This window comes from Melitaea cinxia, chromosome Z (genome assembly GCF_905220565.1).
Source record: "Melitaea cinxia chromosome Z, ilMelCinx1.1, whole genome shotgun sequence".
Lineage (NCBI taxonomy): Eukaryota > Metazoa > Arthropoda > Insecta > Lepidoptera > Nymphalidae > Melitaea > Melitaea cinxia.
In genome coordinates, this window is record NC_059424.1 from 14,522,480 (window position 1) to 14,548,389 (window position 25,910).

The 25,910-nt window shown below is 34.6% G+C and overlaps 1 protein-coding gene across 1 annotated transcript in view; it reads right to left on the minus strand.

Annotated features, from left to right (window-relative positions):
• The window catches only part of LOC123668840, a 66,493-nt gene that overhangs the window by 17,477 nt on the left and 23,106 nt on the right, over window positions 1–25,910 (minus strand). The window contains exons 23-27 of the mRNA XM_045602531.1: window positions 15,740–15,852; window positions 13,991–14,123; window positions 13,067–13,208; window positions 12,289–12,488; window positions 11,584–11,742 (exon numbers count right to left, since the gene is read on the minus strand). Coding sequence (XP_045458487.1) covers window positions 11,584–11,742; window positions 12,289–12,488; window positions 13,067–13,208; window positions 13,991–14,123; window positions 15,740–15,852 — 747 coding nt within the window. The remainder of the gene's footprint in view (window positions 1–11,583; window positions 11,743–12,288; window positions 12,489–13,066; window positions 13,209–13,990; window positions 14,124–15,739; window positions 15,853–25,910) is intronic.

Genomic DNA, 25,910 nt, shown 5'->3' on the forward strand with positions numbered 1-25,910 from the left:
GAATGCTATGGGTTAACACCTACAGAAATAAAAGCTTTCGAACTGAAAACGTGTGTTGTAACCTTCTTTTGTGACAGCTGTAAATCAACTATGGCACAGCTACCATTTATTATGAAAAAGTTAGATGTACTGGATAAAGAAATACAACAATTTTATTGAGACTATGCCAAAATATGCTCACTACTGTATCAGCAATACAGGAGCTAGCTGAACGTGGTAAAAGGGCTCAATAACTTAATGAGGCTAGGCTATAGACAATCGAGCTCCGATTTAGGATAGGGTTTTGAGGGTTGGGTGGAGAAGAAGGGAGAGGAGTGAGTTATCCTTTGGTACCACTCCCATTGTGTGAAATCCCATGGTTATGGAGATATCGTGGTTAAAGTTTTGAGGTTAGAATTGTTTTATTTAGAGCTATTACAATACCTTAGAGCTTCGCGTTTGACTCCAGCTTAGCTCCAGTGCTGCGGGAAATGCCCTCATGCTCCGTTCCGCAACTTTCACACGTTATTTTCGAACAAGAGTACGTAAAAACGATCTCGATTACAAGTTAAACAAACAACACGAACAGAAACAGTCGCTTTTAAACAAAATGGTAGTGGTGTACTTTATTTTATTTCATGTCGTGTTTTTTACTTAAATATATTTTTATTGTTACTTATTTACTGTCATATACGAAAAATCCCTGCTAATATTATAAATATGAATGTAAGTTTGTTTGTTACGCTTTTACGCGAAAACTACTCAACCGATCATCATGAAACTTTGTACACATATTCTTGGAGGTATTCGGAGTAACATAGGATACTTTTTATTTAAAAAATTCAATGCGAGGGAAACCGCGGGTAAAAGCTAGCATTCAATATTTTATTTCATTTTTAATAATTGTTAGAGAATTACAAAATTGCTGTCGAAATCTTATATATAAAATTTTCGTGTCAACACAACGTTTCAACGTTCGTTTTGTGTTCTGTTTTTTCCTGCAAAAAGAGATCTGCCACGTCAAATTTACTTTTAGTAATGACCTTGACATTTAGTAATGCGTTACCTTCCATATGTAGGTATTTTTTAATTACATTATCACTGTATACTTTTTTTTTACACCTTTTTAAACTTAAAAATTACAAATGTTATCGGTCGTGTTGTTTCGGATTTGTTTACCAACACAAGCCGCTCGCCCTCATATAATATGCGGATCGGTTGAGCGACTGATCCGAGTCTATTTCCGAGAAGTGGAGCGTTTACCGGTTTGTTTGTAGGTCGCTATCGATAAAAACGGCAAAGGCAAAGAAGGAGAGAGATATTTGAGATTCTGATTTATTTATAATATAATATTGCGAGCTTAATTTTAATATACATAGTTTCATAATAAAATTGCATTAAATTCAATATAATACAATACTTACGAGTATTAACACATTTTACTAGAATTACTTAGTGTGAACTCCGACCATTATGTTTTATATAAATTTTGCAGGTTTCCTAAAGATCCAAATTTAGGGCATACATGGATTTTTTTTTGTAATAACATACTAACCCTGGACGCCCACAAGAAATAGTGTCATTTGCTCAAATCATTTCAATACCTCTGACTTTCAAGTGTGGAACTGGCAAGATTAATAATGGAAAAATATATCGGCACAAGCATTTCTTTCTCAATGAAAAAAAGAAAACAAACAAAAATGTATTCGTCATATTTATAGAAAACTAATTCATTTTAAAAACCAGTAATAGATACAACTGTCACTGGTTTTTAAAATTATATAAATATTTAGTTTATTTTTGACATGATAATTATTGTAGTACGTAATAAATAAAGTTCATTTTTATAATAACACCTTATCTTTGTATGATTTTAAAAACCTAATTTCCCTAACCGAGTACTTCAATTTATAGATAATGCGTATCGACAGTTGTTACAACCACGGCTATAAGCAACTTGTCAGTGTCATTGTATGAAAATGTAATTATACTATAATGACACAGAATGTATCTATGTGTGTGTGAAAAATGTGTGTTTTTATTTAGTATGTGTGCGTTTCGTAGTGACAGACGATTATTTTTGTGTGGGAATTAGATAAAGCGTGCGTGTGTGTTATTTCCTCCCGCAAAAAATGACAGTTTTGTATCGGTAAAAAAAATCTGAATAAAACCATTCTAACCTCAAAACTTTAACCACGATATCTCCATAACCATGAGGTTTCACATGGTGGGAGTGGTACCAGAGGGTCACCTTCACCCACAAACTCCATAAATCGGAGCCCGATTGTCTATAGCCTTACCATATATGATATACCGGAATCGTTTTACACATACTAAAAATCGTTTTCTGATCAACCATTTCAGCGGCAAGAGCATGATACACAGAAGTGTAAGGGGATAGCTGCTAGTCTTACTAAAAAAATTAATTGTGATGACATTAAAGAGATTCGCCTAGGTAGCCAGAACTCTAGAAATGAGAATTTATCTCGTCCGGTTAAGGAGATAATAATATAAGGGCCTTTCCACACAGGGAATAAAGCTTTACGGAGCCTATGATGATGCTTTACGTAAACTAAGACACCAGTCTTAAGTCTAGTGGTAAGTTTTTCCTCGTGCCATTAAATCATAATATTTTTTTGAAGATTCTTTACTTTTTGCATATTTTCAATAGCTTTTTCGCAAGAGTATTTATTCTATACTGTAGAGCACGTATGTATTCTTGATAAGTGGTGTTATCATTCGACTCGTAAACACTACTAGGGAATGTCGGTTTATAACCGTATAAAAGCTCAAACGGTGTAAATTCGGTAGTACAATGTGGAGATGTATTCAGATCAGGATCAGGATCGCTGTAGCAAGGTAGCAATGCCAGTCATCCTAGCTTTCGTTAACAAATGACCGTAAGTATTCCTTAAGAGCCATTTCACAAAAATCGGTAACAATCCGCGAAATTGTAATATTTTGACGTCGTTAATCTCAGTGTTGGATGCAATAATGTAATTTATATTCATGAAATATAATAGAGCAACCTTTGTTGTAGTCCATAGTCAGATCAGAATTTTGATTTATATTATGTGTATAAAATTATTAACCTTTTCATCAGCCTCCTCCCTGGGTAAACGGTCGCAATGTATACTTTAAAGTCCTATTTTTCAATAACCTCTACGTTGAAACCATTTTAAAAAAATATCATAATATGTGAAATATAATTTTGTTGCGCACTATCGCAGATTTTTATTCCATTTGTATCTCTATTAAACGATAAATAAAAATTAAAGTTACGAATATTTTCCAAATAAGTACAATTTTAAAAGCGATATTTTTCTTAGAAAACTAAGAAATTTTAAAGAACTATCTTCATCAAAGCAAACTTACATCATTAAGGAATACAAAAAAAAAAAAAAAAATTAAAAGATGTAATCATTTTTAATACATTTTATATTAAATAATAAAAAGATAGTATATATTACCACGCATCAAGCCCAGTAAATCAGTCGAGCGCTAGCGTTCTTAGAGGTAAGGTCCACGCCAAATTCTGCGGAGCCGTCTCTTTCGCTCACACGCGGCAAGCGCCTGGTGTTATAGCGGATAAACTGCATTTGATACTTTTATAATAAAATATAAATAAAATAAACATATTACGAAAATGACTGTAAAATAATATAATGATAATTTCTGTAAACAAAAATGTATAATTTAATTTTCTTTTCTCACATTATCAATACAAATAGGCATTTCAATCTGTTTGTCTTGTTATTTGTTAATTAATATGTTTGTCGGTGTCGATATCATAAAATGCTATTTTATTCATCTCGTAAATATTAGATTCATTCTTAAACTAAAAAAACTAAATAAATTTAAAAAAAATTGTTTCATAAAATTGATTTTTTATTTTTATTTTAAATTTATTGATTGTTGTTATATAACATACTTGAAATTTTTAACAAATTGACAATGTAAAAAACATTTTATACCATAGTTATAATTTTTATTATACATCAGAAAATGATCAAGATGGTCTTTTGGTTGTCACACTATACGTACTAGCACAAAGATCGCGCGGCTCGTACGACTCGCGCGATGCGACCAAATTTACCTAAACTTGCAGAGCGTAAAATTGTGAAATGGCTCTTAAGGGCAGCATGACTACGCTCTAGCGCGCCATTGATCGATTAGTAAAATTTTACGAAAACAAAATAACGAAAAAAAATGAATGAGACTGCGTGCAACTTCAACAGTTGTGCATGTTATCATAGGGTAAGCACATGAAAATTTAGTGAAGTCATCTTGAAGTGTTAAGATGTACTCGAATTTTTGAAGAGCAGCTTCGGGTAAAGCACCAACAATATCAAGGGCTAATCTTTCAAATGGTTTTGTATCTAAGATTTTATTTTTTTGTGTTACCCACATTAGGAATTCTAAACATTTTTGAATATCATATCAAAAATTGACCGCTCCAGATTTTCATTGTAATATGAAACTTTGAATAGTTACGGGTTTCTGTAAAGAGCTCACTATAGACGGCGCCACGGTTCGCTTAAACCGAAATTAAAAATTATCATATCGAAAATTTCGCTCGAGCGGGTGCATCGTTCCATAGCTTAATTGGCTAGAGCGCCGACACGGTATGTCGGAGGCGCGGGTTCGAACCCCGCTGGAGCGGTCAATTTTTGATATGATATTCAAAAATGGTTTTGTACTTGTTGAGGTTATAACCATAAGTGCTTTATTAGAAGCTCGTAAGGGTTTATTAATTTCTTACATCTTGCAATTTTTAACGTATTGTTCAATATCTGAACGAATTCCTTTCCAATAGTACGAGGCTTAAATTCTACTCATCATGCGTTTAACACCTGGGTGACCAGCTATAGTCGTCCCATGATTCTCTTTGAGAATATTAGGAATTTCAGCAGGAGTCTGATAAAGTATTTGATTTTTATAAATAATGATTTTAATCTTGTCATTGAAAATATATGATAACATATTATAAATCTTAATGTAATTTAATTTAGTAAATAGTTCAGAAAAATCGGGCAAACCTAATTATAGTCTGGCCGCTCTAAGAGTACGTTTCTGACAGATCGTGATCGACCGAGCGATGTAACTTTGAACTGGCGTACAATTTACGGCAAAATTTTATATATCTTTTATTTACGTTATTAACAAGTGATAAAATTAAAAATCGAATAATTATGCTAACTTACAGTAAATGTATTAATTTTGAGCTAAAATTATTACAATTACTTAATTAACAAATATAAAAACAATTGCTTTTAAAAGTCAATCCAAGTCAAACGGCGCTGTTTCAAGGTTATGTCAACTGTTTGTTTTTGTAGTGATGTGACAAATTCATGACGCCATTGTAATCGAATATTTTTGTAATCTTAATATAATCTGTCGGTATATTATAAAATAAAACAAAAAATAGTCAATACGTACGTACATTCCAAACAAAACTTAAGAAAATTAGTGTCACAATATCAGTCAGATGAATAATAATAGTGTTTAATGGCACGCGAAAAAAAACGGCTTCAATTATATCGACAAGTAACACAACGTAGGTAGACGAAAAAATAGTCAAGTAAATACGTATTATCAAAGATTACTCCAAAAGTTGTAATCAGATCTCGATGAAATTTAAATATGACCACATGATAAACATCAGCTTTCGATTAAATTAAAAATAATTAAAATCGGTACTCCCAGTAAAAAGTTATGCGGATTTTCGAGTTTCCCTCGATTTTTCTGGGATTACATCATCAGATCCTGGTTTCCTTATCATGGTACACAACACACCAGGGGGCAGGGATATCTCCTTTTCAACAAAAAAAAAGAATTATCAAAATTGGTTCATAAAAGACGAAGTTATCCCCGAACGTACATAATATATATATATAATTCCGTCTAGAAGTCCGTTTAGAAGTCCGCGACGCGGACACGCATCTACGCCGAACCTGTGCCACTTCGCTACGCGCGCTTTGCTTTCTTTCACTCGCGTGTAATATCTTGTATGTCTTGTGGCTTGGCTTAATATACACGCATATATTTGGTGGAAGTGTGGTTTGATTGGAAACCCTAAGAGGAACCCTGTCAGCAATAGAATTATAACTATGAAGATCGATGCATCTCCCACCCCGCTGAATATTTTACAGGTGTATGCACCCACTAGCGCGGCGAAAGAGGAAGACGTAGAAAAGTTCTACAATGACATTGAATCTTCAATAGCAACAATACCAAGTAGAGAACTACTGATCATACTTGGCGACTTTGAAGCGAAAGACACGCGGATGGATGTGGGCTTGCGAAATATTGTGGGCAACTATGATCTCGGCCAAAGGAATGCTCGAGGGGAGAGATTGCTTCAGTTCGCAGCCGACGACAATTTTACCATTATGAACACAGTATTTCAGCAACACCGCAGAAGTCTATACACCTGGACGTCCCCTGACGGAAAACATCGGAATCAGATTGACTACATATTAATAAGATCTAGATGGCGAAGCTCAATTATGAACGCACACACATTACCCGGAGCCGACTGTCAATCTGATCACCAACTTCTCGTATGCAACCTTAAACTCAAGTTACGCAACTCCATACCTCGTAAAACTAACAAGAGACTTGAAGTACCACACGTCTTTTAGGAACCAACTGGCGGCCGATAACATTACATGGAGAGCACTAGCTCTTGATGACGACCCCAACTCACTCTGGCAGTCCGCAAAAGAGTACATAAAAAATACTGTACGTTCGTAACAGCCTATTCCAACTAAAGGTAAACACCAACACTGGATGTCAGACGATACCTGGCATCTAGTAGAGCGCCGCCGTGAAATGAAGGCCAGAGGATCACCTATCCAGGAATTGAATTCGATAAGTGCGCAGATCCAATCTTCTACTCGCAGAGATCGTAATAATCAGCTCAACAACATCTGCCTGGAGTTAGAAAAAAATGCAGAGCGTCACGAAATTAAGGATTTATTTAAGAAGATTCAAGCCATAACTCGTCAATTCAAACCTAAAACCTGGGCTGTCGAGGATTTAAGTGGAGTAACGGTGACAGAGATCATGGATGTTGTGGGTGTGTGGAGGGAATATTGCAAGGAACTTTTCAGTGATAGCAGCATAACACTTTCGTGTAACAACAGTACACTTTCACAAAATGCTAAGGAACCATCAATCCTGAAAAGTGAAGTTCGATCCGCAATTGGTCACCTGAAGAGGGGTAGGGCTGTGGGAGCTGACACCATTCCAATAGAGGTCTTTAAAGCGATGGGTGAATACGGAGTTGATATTATGCACATTATCTGCAACCGCATCTGGGAAACAGAGAAGTGGCCTCGAGATTGGGCACACTCCGTGTTCATACCACTGCACAAAAAGGGATCAACGAAGAAGTGTGGCAACTACAGGCTTATAGCCTTGATTTCGCACGCCAGCAAGGTCCTCCTTCATATCATCAATACCAGACTGCAAGCTTTCCTGAATTCGGAAATAGCTATCGAGCAAGCGGGATTTGTCAAGGGTCGAGGAACAAGAGAGCAGATCCTGATTCTTAGACAAATAATCGAAAAGTCTAGAGAGTTTAACATCCCACTCTATATCTGTTTTGTCGACTTTCGCCTTTTTCAAGGCCTTTGACACCGTGAAATGGCATATATTATGGGACGTACTCACTCAAATGGGAGTACCTATCCACCTGGTTCGTCTCATACGTCGACTTTACGAGGACGGAACTGCAACTGTTCGAATAGACGATGTTGACTCGGAAAGTTTTCATACACAAGCTGGCGTTCGTCAGGGGTGCATACTCTGCCCGCTCCTGTTCAACATCTATACGGAGTGTATTATGAGAATCGTTCTAGAAAAATGGGACAAGGGAATTTCAGTGGGAGGTAGAAAAATATCTAACTTGAGGTATGCCGATGATACTACTCTTCTCACTCAAACAAAAGAGGGCATGGAACACCTGCTGACACTTCTAGAGGCAACAAGTCTCTCCTTTGGACTTACGATCAACAGAGATAAGACCAAGATGATGATAGAGGATCGAGCCGAACTAAACCATCCTGACATCTCTATGATTGGCAACTGTGAGGTTGTCCAATCTAATGTGTACCTCGGTTCCACTATTGCAAACACCGGAGGATGCGAAGACGAGATTCGAAGGAGATGTGCTATTGCAAGATCTGCCGTCGGCAAGTTAAAAAGAGTCTGGTGCAACCGTAATATCACCAAAGCCACGAAAGTCCGCCTAATGAGAAGCTTAATCTTCCCGATATTTCTTTATGGCGCAGAAACGTGGACGGTTAGACTCAAAGACCGACGCAAAATCGACGCACTCGAGATGTGGTGCTGGCGGCAACTGCTGCGGATCCCTTGGACGGCGTTTAGGACCAATATTTCCATCCTAGAGGAATTAAAAATCAAGCAGAGATTGTCGTCGACTGTGCAAACTCGAATCCTGAAATATTTCGAACACGTTGTTCGAAATGAACAATCCATAGAGCGACTCGTTGTCCAAGGGCAGGTAGAGGGCAAGCGGTCACGCGGTCGATCACCTACGCGTTGGACAGACCTCATCAAAGCTGCGACACAGACCTCCATAGTCCAGAGTTCTCGAGACGCTGAAAACCGCATCAAGTGAAGACGTATAGCGGGGGCTGCTTTAGCTAATGAATCGTCGTCAACCACGACCACTCTGTCAAGAGTGAACGACTGAGAAGAAGATATAATTTGCTAAAACAAACCTTTACTAATGTTATGATCCAATACTAAAGTTTCTCTCATGGTGATCTCTGATAAATTTAAAACCGGACACTCAATGACTATTTCTGACCGCGGGGGTATGGCTTACTACAACAAATAGGTAATTCATATCCTTCTCAATTAAGAGTGTTGGTAGAGTATTGAATGTCTATTTTAAAATGTTCGAATAAATCAGTGCCAACAATACCATTGTAATTTAAATTAATCCTATCGTCAATCGCGTGAAACAAAGTCGAATATTATTTTTCTTTTCGACGAAACGTGATACTCAAAACTGAGTTTAATAGACCCACGAGATCGCAATAAAAATCGTTATCACTTAATCCTTTAAGTTTCAATCAAAAAACACGAAGGGTTGTCATTAAAATTCGTTTTTAAATAAACGTAAGGCAAGGAAACTTTATCATAGATATAATTAATAGAAAATGTTTTCTCACCTGAACAATCCCTATATGAAAGACTAGATTTCTCGCGAGATGAGGGAATGTCCTCATCCAACATTTCGAATTTGAATTAGACTTTTTAACATAAGACTTGGAAGTCTGTTTATTTGCGCTAATCTGTGCTGAAAATAATGTAGAAACACAGTTTGAAGGATTTTTAGTATCTTTATTTGTGCTAACCTGTGTTGAAAATAATGTAGGAACATAGTTTGAAGGATTCTTAGTATTTTTATTTGCGCTAACCTGTGTTGAAGAAAATTTAAGAACACAGGATTTAGAAATATTAGCATTTTTCGTGTCATTTAAATTATTAAAATGAGGTTTCGGCAGACACGGAACCGAAACCCTATTTAGTTTAAACTATCATTGTCAACATGATGCACATTAGAGCGATAATTGCTCGACTCGTTATTCGAACACGGTACAGATGCACTTGATAGTGTAGTTACGTGGATCGGTCCGTGAACTATTATTATTTTTAGCTTTAAGTTTGGGACATTCGCCTATCAAATGACCACGTTTTTTACAATATGCACAAAACTTATTTGATTTTAAATTAACTTATTTAATCATTAAAATTATTTTGTGCTTTATTTGATAAGTTAACGTGATAAAGATTAAGAGATGAGTGCTTAGTTTTATTTTTATAACACTCTGAAGCGACATGACCGTTTTTATTACAAATTGAACATTGTTACCAGAATGAGTTGAAAGTTTAGATAAATTAAATAAGTTTTCTTCCTCGACAGCATGAGTAATTGCTTCTAACAGTGTTTTAGGGTTTCTACACCGTACAATATGAGAAAATTTTGAGTTCAACCCTAATAAGAATGTATTTAAGGCTAATATCTTCCATTGTGGCTATTCGACCTAGAAGTTCTTTATCATTTTCGCAGATGTAATGGATGTCAGACTGTAATCTTGTCAAACATGAATCAACACATATAGAAAATTTCATAACGTCTTCGGAAGGCTGTTGTTTGCAGTGTTGTAAATCAACTAATAAATGAGTGGAGTGCATTTTTTCTCCAAAAGTGGTTTTAAGGAATTGTTTGATCTCTACCCAACTACTTAACCTTTTTAAACAACACGCTAATTGCGCTTTGCCTTCCAACAGTGAGACATATACACACATAGACAGAGTATATTTACACAATACATTCTGTTGTTCTGCAGTTGCCAAGGAAATCGTATTTTCACAATTAATTAAAAACACAGGCAACAACTCGCTAACTTTGTCAGTAATTTTTACTTTTTGTTTCGGTGTTGAACTGTAAACAGAGGAACTGTTAGAAGAAGATGCGATTTCGGATTGCTTTTTTTTGTGGACATTAATTAATTAACTTTTTATTTAATAATCGTAGTACCTGGGTGACCGAGCTTAGCTCGGTATTTTTAGTAAATCGTGTTTTTTGGAAATCATATTTAAATACGAATTACATATTTATAAAATATGAATAATATTTTTTACCGACTATGATAAAAAATATAAATAAATATAAAAATTAAAAAAATAATTTAAAAATAATAATGATAAAATATAAATAATGTTTTTCGATTTTACATACATTATTAAATAAAAAATAACGAGTGCAATTAGAAAAAAAAAAATATAATAATCGATCGAGGATTTGAACCATTGTCTTTTTGGTCGATAGCGACCGAAAGCGATATAGCGATAGCGAAATTTACCTTCGTATTCTAACGATGTTTTTTCATTGTCTAAAAACTGGGATAAAACGACATTTTCTAAAAATGAATCCTAGCTGGATTTATTTATCTCCCCCGAAATTCCCTGCATGCTGGATTTCATGAAAGAAGCCGTTTCCGAGATTCAGATTATATATATAAGAATTGCTCGTTTAATAGTATAAGATTAACGAACTAAGTAGAATCATACAGAAATCAAGCAGAAAATATAGACAATAAATTGGAAAGAAAATTTGTAAATAGTAATAATCTTAATCTAAATGAGTTCGAGTAAAAATTACGTTTCTTAAAAATATGTTTTTAGAAAAAAATTAAAAAATTCAATTTCACTGGAATTGGCTTAAAAACACTTTAATGAATAAGAAAATAACTCACAGTACACACAGCGATACGGTAGCAGCAGCACTCAGGAACATTCCGGAAAAATTACGTCTTACTTAATGCAGTGAGAAACGGCATTCAATTGGCGACTCAGGGAGTCGGATAACAGGAATGCTTGTAGTCACGTGGAGTTCTTCTTGATTGGGGTGCACGTGGCTTGTGTTAGGTGATGAACAGTTGAAATTATCAGAGAGACCTTGATGAAAGATCCGTTGAATGTTTTTATGATGCGGACTCACAAGTGGAGGCTGACCGTCGACCACGGGGCAGCAGGAGGTGTCCGGGGGTGATGCGGGCTCACGCTCAATAGCGGAGGCTTATCGTCGATCACGAGCACGAGCAGCGCGGTCTTAGGCTTATGAAGAGCCCAAGGCTTATCATCGACCACTGCACTATGACTTTTTGACCCCAGAGCCAACAAATAAAATGGTGCAGACGAGTGGAAACGAATGCGCGACGCCTACACCTATTAATCCCAGTACTTCAATTTTCTTGGTATCCCACTTCTGACACCAAATTTGTTAGGATGCCACTCCGTGTCCTTTTTAAAAAAAAACTTTATTTACTGCTGTAAATTAATTAAAATACTGACAACTATTCTTACACAAAATCGGAATCGAACTAAATACAATAGTCTTTTAATAGAGATTGGAAGCGACGGATGGGGCTTATCGCTGACATACTGCATATGTTGCATTTTGTTAATATAATATTTGTTCATAACAGCTCACAGTCAGCCTACAGTCCTAACTTCTGGCCGTTTGATCTCCCTGCCGGGGCGTATTCCTCCACCCGTTTATATTTATATTTATATATGTAAGTATAAGTATATTTACTATATTATTTATTATGATATAATTATCTATTATATATTAAGGGTGGAGTGACATCCAGTTACGTAATAATAATGTCTTATTAAAATTCGATAGACACCCTTAGCTTGAATCAATAGAAATATCAACCATACATTGTCTGATTTGTTGATTTATCAAATTTATTGTTTTTTTTTCTTTCTATCACCACTTACATCGGGCACTCGTTCGAAAGCAGTGTCAAGTAATTCGCAGTTGTAGTAGACCAGTACTCGGTTGTCAACGGTCTTCTTCAAGCCGACTCGGTCACCCGCCCGGAGCCACTCAAAAGACGGCACGACGACCTTCAGATCCTGTTCACGGGAACTTGGCTTCGAGTAACGCATGTATTTTCCTGTTTAATCATATAAAATTTTATGATAAAAGATAATTTTAACAATTTTGTGAAAGGAAAGAATGCATTCGTAGATAAAAGATTGCCTTCGTTTTTTGAATATACGAAATCAAGATCATATTCAGTAAGTTAAAAATATACTTTACAAAATTAAAAACAAACTTTAATTATTCGTCTAAATAAAATATTTTCTTATTATTCAAATAAACTGAAGCTGTGTTTAATACGATATATTTTGACCGACTTCGAAAAAGTAAAGCGACACAATTATTTGCCTCAATAAGGCTATTTTTAGATCTCGACTTCATTAGAGTAGAATTTTCAGATCATATTATATTCATTCATTGTTCATTTTCTAACCTTTTTCATTTATGCTTCTAGTTGTCGTGTGATGTCATATAAATTATAAGCTAAAAAATAAAAAACAAAATCAAAACTAACAAACTAAAAAACAAAATCAGCTTAATAAATTAGTAAAGGTAATAAGGTCCATCAATTTGAAGTAAGTAAAAAGTAAATACGACGCAAGCCATTCGTGTCAACTAAATACTATAAATATAAAATTGATGTTAAATTACCGTCAATGTATGCAGTAAAATGCGGCAAACAGGCGACAGATGGCGGTAGACTTCGATTAACGTGCGCGTTCAAAATGTTTATGTCGGTCACCCCCATGCGGAAACTACCCGCAAATCCAAACTCACATTCCACTATCTTAATCTGAAAGATGATTCGACATTATTATTCCTTATTGTTCCAAGTACATAATTTATAATTCGGTATTTTGTAAATTTAAAATCTGTCAAAAACTTTTCTTTTAATAAATAGATAAAAATCTATTATTTACTATCTATATAAAAATTACAAAACTATTTAAAATTTTATATTATATTTACCTCATTAATTATAAAATGTTTAAAACGTAACTGTTTTAATAGCTGTTTTCCATTCACTTTCTATTTCTTTTTTGGTTTAAGTTTTTATTTATTTGTGTTAATTTATGTGGAAACTTTACTGATTTGTGCATGTATTCTACATGTATATTTTCTTTAATAAGTGTTACTACGCTTGTTAATTACAACTGCTTCTTTTCGAAACTTATACATAAAAATATTGTTCTATTCTAATTTTAAATCTGTTTCTTAAGATTCTGTGTGGTTACGGCAGTAAAGAATATAGCCTCCCCCTCTCTTCCCGTGGGTGTCGTAAGAGGCGACTCGAGGAGAGGAGGAATAACATAGTTCTACTACCACCTTGAAACTTAAAAAATCGACTGATGGCGTGATAACCATCCAACTTGTAATACACAGTACGAAGACGGGCAGCAGAGTCTTCGGTGCAAAAAGCCAGCCCTGCAGTCACCAACCCGCCTGCCCAGCGTGGTGACTATGGGCAACACACATGAGTTCAAGCCATTTTTGGCGCGAACTTGTGTCTATGTCCAGCAGTGGATTGCGATAGGCTGAACTGGTGATGATGACTGATGAAAAAATTCTACTTACTTCAAATATCTCGCCAATAGCAAGATGAGCAGAACTAAACACTAAAGCTGCCATCGGGTCGGGAGTAATTCGTTTTGCGATTGAATAATCATACATCAAGCATATATTGTCTCCACAGTATTCAGAAAAACTCCTGCAATAAACAACAAAGAAAAAAATCAGATAAATACGTAAGAATTCGTATATTCATTATAGTGTGAAAAAATCAAAACAAACATTACAAATAAGATTATTATAGTCGCCACAAATATGGAGTGTAGAAGAAAGGAAAAATAAGTTTGAAAGAAAAAGGCTTGAAAACGTGTCCAACTTTCAGCACTAAATAACAGTTCAAAAAGCCCCAGAATGGCGCTAGCGTAGCGTACAGGGTGTGATATGATTACGAATTAAGCAGTTTTTAACTGATTGACGTATGCCGAGTCAGAAAATCAGGAAATTTAATATATTTAATGACTAGAGTTATGAAGTGTAGAAGAATTGTATTTTTGCATGATAGTTTTTTTTCTTACATAAAGTTTAATATTAGGTATGTATATAAATAACCTAAACAGTTACTGTGAGATAACTTTGAAAGTCAATAATTTATTGTGAATTGAAATTGTAAAAATATATATTATTATATTTTTAAATAAATAAATATCTACACAATATACACACGGTCGTCTGTGATTATCTAAATATATATAAATCTCGTGTCACAATGTTTGTCCTCAATGGACTCCTAAACTACTTAACCGATTTTAGTCAAATTTGCACACCGTGTGCAGTTTGATCCAACTTAAAAGATAGGCTATATTTTATTTTGATATATTATGTTATTATTATATTTCAGAAAAAAATAAGGTGATACGAAGTTCGCCAGGTCAGCTAGTTATATTATATATCTACATCTCCTTATTCTTTAATTTTAGCACTATTTGATTATTACCCTGTTGCTACAGTGGCGTCCCCTATTTAATGACTTTCACGGACACCTCGATACGCAAAGATATTGCTCCTTTTCTTCTACACTCCATAGTCATAAAATAACAGGCCCGTTTGGACATATGTTATAGGGACGTAAATAGCGATGTAACCATATAACTCGGTATTCGTTACTCACGATAAATCGATTCAAGTTTGTATGAGTGTTTGATCGATTTGATTATGTAATGTAAACATTTTGATCAGAAATTTAACTTAAGCTTTAATATTGTAGGTAGTTTGAAATAATACAATGGTACAAAAGATCAGTTTGTTTTTATTTTATATTTTTATATTGTTTTCTATTATTTACACGAATTTTAATCATTATAATAAAACATTTTTTTCGGATTTTATCGCGGTTTATTAGCTAAATCAAAATTTTATTTACGACTTTGAGCGCCAAGCTTTTTTTTCAGTAAAGATCACGACACAATATTTAATTACGATTAAAATGGAATGAAGCTGGTGGAAATCCAGTAATTAATTTTTTCCAGCATTAATAAAAAGACTTAGAACGTAACACGTGACGTTTTTGAGACGTTTCGTAATAATTAGAAATTGCATGTTACTATAAAGCAAGCGCGAAAAGAATACTCCCAATATATTCTATCATATTATTTAACGCACCAAAAAACGTACGTATGTTTTAAAAACACTATTCTATTAATAATTCTTTGTGTTTCTTACAGTTTCATACAAGTTACGTTCTAGGGTATTGTCAAATGTCCAAACGGGCCTCAGATTTTGTGACGACTATAGTCAGTATATTTATATTTTACTTACCAATACGGAGGCGGTGGTGTTGCTAATGCTCTTGAGTTGCCCAATACCGAATTATCAGAATTAGTACAACCATTATAATTGAAGGTCCTCTCCTCGTTTTGAAGAATTGTCACCTATCGGTAATATCACGTCTTTTAATTTGATATTTTATAATATTTTGACTTTATAAGGCAAATCCTTCAACTTCAACAACCGCTCTGGTGTAATAGCGCGAGTACTTTAAGACACCGACGGTTTGCGGGTTCGATTTCCGCTCGGAGATCCACATAATTGTACAAGTATTTCATTCCGGTTTAGAAGTCTGTCCTTGTGGGACTCCCCACTGTGGCTCGGAGAGCACGTTAAGCCGTCGTTCCCAGTTGTTATTATAAATACCTTATAGCGATCGTTACTCATAGTCATATGAACATATTCGCCAATCCGCCGTGGAGCAACGTGGTGGACTAACCTCCAACCCTTCTCTTACAGTGAGATGGCTGAATGCGTATACGTAGAAGACCAAGTAACAAATATTCATTATTTATTATATAGAAATTCTACTGAGCTTCCGATTTTACAGTTGAATAGTGAAGTACGTTGTTGTTTAGTTCTGTTTATTTGCCGATAACTTAACTAAGTGTTACGAATCTTAAACAAAGTCAAGTTTCAATCAACAGTGTAACACATTTGTGATCTTGGGATCTAACATTACAAAAATAAAAAAACAGTGATTATTTAAAGAAAAGTGAAAAAATAACTTGATCAATTAAAAATATCCACATAAATATATATAAAAAATAATAAAAATTATAGAAAAAAAATAATATATGTAAACTGACAAATAAAACAAGATTAAATACTTAGACGAAGACTCGAGAAAAAGAAACGTCATACTCCACGGTATAGATGAGAGCGAATAAAACTCCACAGTCTCTTTGAATTGGTACGGAAAAACGCCTAAACAAAAACGCCTAAACAAAACGACTAAAAAATTGACCACAACCTTCCAGACAGAAACAAAAATCATAGTCAAAATCAAGATAACTACAACAAACTTTACATAGCAACATTCAACATAAGAACACTATCAAGTCACGAAAGATTAATAGAGCTAACAAAAGCAGTGGAGACAGTCAAATACGACATCAGAGGTTAGGAGACAAGGAGGAGTCTATAGACGAATACCAAGACTTCATACTATGCTACAAAGGCGAAAAACGAGGTCAGTTAGGAGTAGGCTTTCTCCTTAAAAAACATCTAAAACAAAACCTCGAAAGCTTCATCGGCTTATCAGAAAGAGTAGCAATAATAAACCTAAATTTTGGAAACTATTTAATATCTATTATCCAAGTATATGCCCCAAAAGAAACTGTAAGCGACGACAATATACAAAAGTTTTACGACACTTTAAACAAAGCAAAGGAAATGGCTCATAAAAACATTATAATAATAGGAGACTTTAATGTCAAGATTGGCACAGGATCACCAGACGAGGCCAGAATAGTAAAAAGCTAGTAGAATTTGTCTTTGAGAACAACCTATCGGTCATGAACACATATAATAAAAAAAGACCAAATAAAAAAAAAAGATAAAAAACGAGATAGATTTGGTACTTTCCAACCAACCTAAAATATTCCTGAGTGTAGAAGTTCTTAATGTAAACTACCCATCAGACCAAAAAATAGTCAGATGTGTAGTGAACATACAAAAAACAAAAAGAGAAGATCTCATTACAATAAATTAAACATCAAATCAAAACATTGAAAAATAGAGATCTAATCTATCAAATTATTTACCGGATCTTCTCAGCTGGAAAGAAAGTAGTTCAACAATTTTATATGTTACAACTTTATGAACAATCTTTTTATGTTACATTTCATCTTATAACTACTTATGTACTATTTACTAATACTAAACATGGTTATTTATGAAAGTAACGGTAGTTAAATTTGATTATTTGTATTAGACACCGGTTTCGTGATTGTCTTGCTCTTTGGCATAGGCCTCCCGAAGTGTTCTCTACAACGATCTACCTCGTGCTATCCTCATCCAGCATGGTCCTGCTACCTCCTTGATATCATCCTCCCAGGTTCCATTCTGCCTGCCATTACTTCTCTTTTTATATCTAGGACACTATTATGTCACTTCGTTTGTCCACTTTTCTGTCCTACTTCTTGTTACGTGTCCAGCCCATTAGCATTTCCGTTATTTAATTTGATATTTTATATATTTTATCTTGGTTTGTTTTCTGATTGTTTTTATCTTAATTTTAAAACAATCAGAAAACATTTGTTTTTATATTGAGTATGCTTCTTTCCCACCGCGCTGGCGCAACGGTCACAGCCATGGATTGTACCTGTTGCGCAGGCGGTTGCGGGTTCAATCCCCGCACATGACAAGCATTTGTATTGGCTATACAGGTGTTTGCAGTGGTCTGGGTGTTTGTGCAGTCCTTGTGGGTCTTCCCACCGTGCCTCGGAGAGCTCGTTAAGCCGTCGGTCCCGGTCGTTATCATGTACACCTGATAGCGATCGTTACTCGTAGTAGGGAATATATCCGCCAACTCGCATTGGAGCAGCGTGGTGGGTTAAGTTCTGATCCTTTTCCTACATGGGGAAAGAAGCCTATGCCCAGTAGTGGGATATTACAGGCTGAAACCCACTGGAGCGGTCAATTTTTGATATGATATTCAAAATTTTTTAGAATTCCTAATGTGTGGGTAACACAAAAATAAAATCGTACATATTAAAAATAGCATGGTGTCGTCTCCTGTCAAAGATTTTCATTGTAATATGAAACTTTGAATAGTTACGGGTCTCTGTAAAGAACTCACTATAGACGGCGCCACGGTTCGCTTAAACCGAAAATAAAAATCATCATATCGAAAATTTTTCTAGGATTTTATTAATTCTTTTTAATTCTTCTTCCAAGGTATCATATTTATCCTGAACTGTTCTTAGTCCGCTTATTGGTGTTAATTTAGTTCTTAGGGATTCTAGAATATGACTTGGTAATGGTAGTGTAATTGGTCGTTTAGTATTTTGTATATGATTCCTAGAATTTTTAAGTTCATTTAGGTGTAGTTGACTTTGGAGTAGTCTCTGATCAGTAAAATAGTCAAAATTATTGAGGACTTCCACGTTTAAGAAAAGCTTCTTTTTATTTGTAGTTATGAAATCTATCTCATTTCTTATTTGGCCGTTGCGAGATTCCGACGTTCATTTTCTTTTATGTTTTCTTTTATAAAAATTATTCATTATATGTAAATTATTTTCTAATGCGTCGTTTATCAATCTTTGTTCATTATCAATTCTCTTGCCGGTAGTATAGGGTCCAAGTATTTTATCATCGTTGTGTCCTCGCTGGCCAATTTGGCTATTAGTCTCCCATCACAATAATGGCCTTATACAAAGTCTCCATTGTTTCATTTAGGTTTTCGTAAGTTATTTTTAATTTTCTTTTTCGCTACCTCAGTAGGAGCATATACTTGGACTATTGATGTCGAGTGTTTGTCACCAAGAAGTATAATGTTTAAGACATCTATCATGTCTGAGACTCCTTTAAATTCAATTATGTTATTTTTCAGGTACTTTTTGATTAAGAATGCAACGCCATATATTCCTGATATTTTATTTTTATAGTATATTATGTATTCTTTATGCTCTTCTATATTTTCTTTCGATCTCCGTACATCACTTATACCAATCTTATCCTAAAATCTACAATTAATGTTGTTTAACGCATGTTCAAGTTCTGTTAAACATTCTTTTGACTTTAATGATCACGTATTCAATGTCGCTATGTGGAGTCTTCTATTCTTGGTGTTCATAATAGTTTTATTTTCCATTTCTAGTGTTCGATTTCTCATTTTCGAGGGGTTTAGTCGATAACCCCACGATGACCAACCGTATTGTAGTTTTTCTTGTTTTTTCCTTTGCTTTTGCCTAAATAGTATGTTTTGATTTCGTTACCGGTGTCTAACATTTCCTATGTGTTATGTTGTTGAGATGGTTTACATTAAAAGATGCAGATCTTGCCCTCATATACGAACCACTGGAGTGTGTTTATGTTGTTAGGTGATATTGAGACCTCTCTCTTTCTTTTTTCTGTATCTGGTGTTTCTTTAATAACTATTTCATTGTTTAGAATGAATGCGTTCATTTTGTTTCATGCTTTTCTTGTTTAAATTTTCCTGTAGGTTCTTCCGCATTTCCAACGTTTCTTTCGAAAAATCCTCAGTAACGTAAGTGTGTTTCGGCATTTTCATTTTATTTTTCAGTATTATTAGCTTCTTTTGGAATTATGTGGCCTTAATTTCCTCTCTCCCTGTTTCTTTCCTAACCTATAGTCGTTGTTTATTTCGTATATATACATATATCTATTTCGACATCTAAGTTTTTCAATGTTACTTTAATTAGATTGAATAATTATTGGTTATTCTTTTCTATTTCTTCTATACCATATAGTAACAAATTATTTTTTCAGTTTTTTAGCTCTAAATATTTTACTTATTTCTCTAATCTTTGTACCTTATTTTTTAAATATTTGTTTTCTTCCAGAAATGGTTGTAGTTTCTCATTTATATTGTGCATGATGGTCTCATTTACACTCCTTGTAATATTAGCTGCTGTTTGTTGATCAAGTTCAATTTTCATCATCTTAAACAGTTGTGCCATCTCTAATGACATGTCCTTAAAAGTCATGTTGAAATGTAAAAACAAAACTTTTTAACTTCTGCGTGTATTGAAACATATTTTTCACGTTGAGCTAGCAACAACACCGGTGATGTTTGCCACTGATAGGTGTCACTGTCAAAAGTCACTATCTGGTAAGTTGGTAACGCTATTTGGTCGTCAATTGATGATGAAATATTTCTAACCCTCAATTCATAGGTTATTTTATGTGTGATTTTATTCGTTATTTATAAGTTATTTTTCGGTATTTTCGCGTACTTTTTTACAATATCCGCGTAGATCTATCTTCTTGATGAAGAATTTTGTAATGTGCGGTCGGTATTGGTTAGATTTCATTAAGAATTCAACTAATAAACTAGGAGCACTTTTACGTACACTGTTATCGCTTTGACATCCGGAAAAGGAAAGAACATTATATTATTATGTATAAGGGCATTATACAAAGCAACAAATAAATACATAAAAAATGACTATAATACCTACACAGAATTAAAACCCTGGAAAAACATCTCATCAAAACAGGCAGCTTCAAGAAGGCATCCAAAGAACTACAAACACAGAAATCCTGGATCAAAAGCCTGAAAAACCAAAGAAAAATCACCCACGACCGACAAGAAGTCATCGACATAGCAACAGCTTTCTACAGAGATCTATACAGCACGCAAGAAGAAATGAACGCAAACACAAGACCTTATAAAATCAACATTGACCAACAAAATAGTAACTTACAACATCAAGAGATAGAAAACATCACAGAAAAAAAGTATTAAAGGCCATCCAACATCTGAAACTAGAAAAAAGCCCAGGTCCTGATAACCTGACTAATGAAGCCATCAAAGCAGCAGACTCCCTACTGTGCGCTCCCCTAACATATCTATTTAACCTAATATTAAACACAGCCGAGATTCCAAAACAATGGTTAGAATCCAATATCATTTTATTATATAAAAAAGGTTATCCAAAAGACGTAAGCAATTATAGACCGATAAGCTTATTGTCTCACTTATACACTCTTTTCATCAATTGTGGATAAAATAATTATTATAGGGTATTCCACTATGTTTAAAAAGGTACTTCAAAATGTTGATTTTCTAATAAAAAGCCACAAAAAATATTTGGGTAAAATAAACACGCTTTCATGCCATAAAATTAAAATACATTTTAAAACTTTTTTATTTCCGCGAAAACGTCATCAGACATTTTGGTGACGTAATATGTTTAAAAACAAGTCGGGTATGACGTATGTAAGACCGAACTCATTCAATACGTCATATCAAGTTGAATACCTTATACATATACTCTTTGTCGCTCAAAGTTAACAGCAACAAATATTTGGTTTTTTGTGTAAAATAATGAATTACAATAGCTATCGTTGGTGTGTAGAGTCTAGCTGTAAAAATACTAGCATTAAAAAACCTATTAAGTCTTAATTTGGCAGTAACATAAGGAATAAAACGTAACCTAACACTTTCTAATATTATTTTTCAAATTAGGTATACCTGGCACTTACATGAAAAAAAAACACAACATATATATATATATATATATATATATATATATATATATATATATATATATATATATATATATATATATATATATATATAAAACAAGTAATACTTACAAAGATGTTTTAAATTTTAATTTTTATCAAATTTTATAATTTATTTTTCACTACCGAAAGTACCCTATTATACTAAACAAACACCAACCGATAGAACAAGCAGGCTTCAGAAAAGGATTCTCAACAGGAGACCACATACACACCATCGAACTAATCATAGAGAAACACCAACAATTTAACACCACTATATATTGCTTATATAGACTACAAAAAAGCTTCTACAAAAAATCTGGGAAACATTACAAGACCAACAAGTACATAATACGTACCTGGCAGTAATAAAAAACATCTACAATAACAGTAGAAGCAAAATACAACTGGATAAGACAGACCCACTGACCCCGAGAATCTTCATAGCACATGGCATTGGGAGGCCCACGGCATTAATATTAGTGGGAAATATCTAACACACCTTAGATTTGCTGATGACCTAGCCTTATTTGCTAATAATAGCTTAAACCTTGAACGCATTGAATGCAGAAAGCAACAATACACTTTTATTGTACACCAAAACAGAAATAATACATATTATGAACTTAAACAGAGTATCATGAGGCACAAAGGGCGGCCTTATCGCTAAAAAGCGATCTCTTCCAGGCAACCTAGGGGCAGAGGAGATGGTATTGTGTCAGTGTAGGTGTACAAATTGAGACATAAACGTTTGAATATATTTACTTATTTACATACATACATACATAAACATATACATAAATACATACATACGTACATACATACATACATACACATATACATACACAAACACATACATACAAACATACATACATATATATATATATATATAATTTTATTCACGTTGAATATCAAGATAATGCTTCCTGACAGCCTTTTTAAAAATAGAAAGCGATTGTACACGTCTAATATGCAAGGGTAAAGAATTCCAAAGTCGAGAAGCTTGAACAGTGAAAGATTTAGTATAAAAGGAAGAGGAGTGAGGGGGAATTTCAAGAAGTAAGGTATTCTCAGAACGAAGACTGCGTTCATGGATATCACTAAGAAATTTAAATCGTTGCTTTAGATAAGCAGGTGCAACAGGGTTAAATAGAATAGAGTAAAGTAAGTTAAGAATATGCGTATTCCTGCGAAAGCGAATAGGGAGCCACTTAAGTTTAAAGCAAAAAAGTAGGACTAGAAATAAACTACAGCAAAACTAAAGTAATGACAAATAGTAACCAAAACCCAATACGATGAGGAACATATAGAGTATGTCAACCAGTACTTGGAAAACAAATAAGTTTCAACCCAAAATGTAATGAAAAGGAAATTGAAAGACGAATCAAAAATACTTGGAATAATTACTGGAGTATTATACCGCATAACTTTTGACTGCGTATACTTATTATGATTATTTTTACTATAATCGAAAGCCGATGCTGGTCTTGTGGTCCCATTAAAATTTAATCGAGATCAAATTTTAATGGATTAAACTATAAAGACTTGACAAAACATAGTAGATTTATTAGTATGCAGAATATAGTATAGTGCTGTGTGGTTATGGTAGTTAGAATATAGTCACCCCCTCTCTTCCGGTGGGTGTCGTAAGAGGCGACTAAGGGATAACACAGTTCCACTACCACCTTGGAACTTAAAAAGCCGACCGATGTTGGAATAACCATCTAACTGCTGTGTTTGAAATACACAGGGCGAAGATAGGCAGCGTCGTCTTCGGTGCGATAAAGCCTACGGTCACCAACCCGCCTGCCCAACGTGGTTACTATGGGCAAAACACATGAGTTCACACAATTTTTGACGCGAACTTGTGGAGGCCTATGTCCAGCAGTGGACTGTGATAGGCTGAACTAAAGTACTGGAGTCAAAGAGAAACACTGAAAAGCGACGTACCAATTTCGCTCAAAAGAAAGTGATGGACATGTATATACTCCCTACATTGACCTATGCACGCCAAACAAGGAAATTTTCGACAAAGGCGAAAAGATTAATAGTTATACTCTATTTCACGTAGAATGGGTACGGTGACACATGTCAAATTAACTCTATAGTGAGGTGACCATGCATAATTAATTGATGTAATTCGATTATCGAGTACAAATGCGGTTAACCTTTAATCGATTATATAAAAATAAAAAAAAATTTAACTGCTTATTAAAAATTAATCATCGCTATAGTGAATAAATAATATTTTAAGGGTGGTATTAAACGCGAGAAATGAGTTATCGACAAAATTATTAACACAGCTCACGTGGCAAATTATTAGTCGTTCGCCTTTACCCTCCGGCACTTTAGTCGAAGAATGAGCAGTGTCGTCTGTCCATACTTTGCCAACAGCATGATTGGCGTTAAACCATGTCTAGTCAAGGAATACTACGTTGTTCCAATCCGTAATGTTTTTCGCCTTTTCTAAGAATTTCACAAAGTTTTCACGCACTTTTCCGTTTGTTAACTTTTTTTTATTTTATGGAAATCCAATTTTATTTAAAAGTTGCCATAATGATGTCACACTTCCATTAAATAATTTGGCACCTTTCAAAGACGTTAATTATTTTAAAACTGTGGGAAACTCATTTCTCCGCTAATAATCATATTCAACCTCAACGACCAAACATTTATTTCCTTTGCCTCTTTTTGGGAGTTGATAACTTATTATCTTCCATATTGGTGTCACCATACTTTTCTTTACTTACTTTTGACACTAAGCTGTGTGGCTACGGCAATAAAGAATATAGCCACCAGCGTCTCTTCCCGTGGGTGTTGTAGGAGGCGACTAAGGGCTAACACAGTTCCACTATCACCTTGAAACTTATAAAGCCGACTGATAGCGGGATAACCATTCATCTGCTGGCTTTGACATACACAGGCCCAAGACGGGCAACAGCGTCTTCAGTGCGACAAAGCCGGCCCTGCGGTCACCAACCCGCCCAGCGTGGTGACTATAGGCAACGCACATGAGTTCACGCCATTTTTCGGCACGAACTTGTGGAGGCCTATGTCCAACAGTGGACTGCGATAGGCTGAAGTAATTTTTGACACTGTATTACGCCTGATTTCAAGTGCCTGTGCAACTCGATCAACTATGTGATTGACAGATAATAATGGACCGCTATTTTCTCACTCCCGTTCAAAGTATTCCCGAAAGCGGACAACCAATTGACTGTTTGAAACGTTCTTTTCGGCATTTTACAGAACAGAACACACACACAAAATGAATAACTAAAAAAAAAATAATAACAGAACTTAACAACAATAAAACAGCAACAAATACAACTATAGCAACTGGCAAAACCAAAACACGGGAAGCATACAAGAGACAGAAAGTACTGATTGAGATATCTCGAGTCAGTGAGATGACGCGATTCACAAGATGGCCGTTACGATTATTTATTTTAGCCGATTACTACATGTCAATCCCTATCATTAAACGTTTCGTTTCATGCCTGTAATTTTAAGTTATCATTGTTTCTGTACCTTCTTTATTTTGTTTAAAATGTAAAAACGCATATATAAATACAATTTCAATCTAATCAAGCATTATTATTTACTTTGGAAACTAATTGGTGATTTTTAAAAATGTATATTTATCCGATTTGTTGAAAATAGTGAGCGTGTATTGGAACATATCAAATGTCACCGTACCCATCCTATGTGAAATGGATTATACATGCCAAAGAGGAATGGAACGGAGTATGATGAAAATAAAAAATAAAAAAATACAAAAAATAAATTATTCCCAAATCAGAAAAAAAAGCAAGTTATAGACGAACTCAGTCTGGCCCAGAAACTTAAATGGAAATGGGCGAGTCACGTCGCTAGACTGCAGGACGAGAGGTGGTCATCCCAAGAAACCACATGGAAAGGTCCAGAGAGCAAAAGGAGGAGAGGTCGGTCACTAGCACGCTGA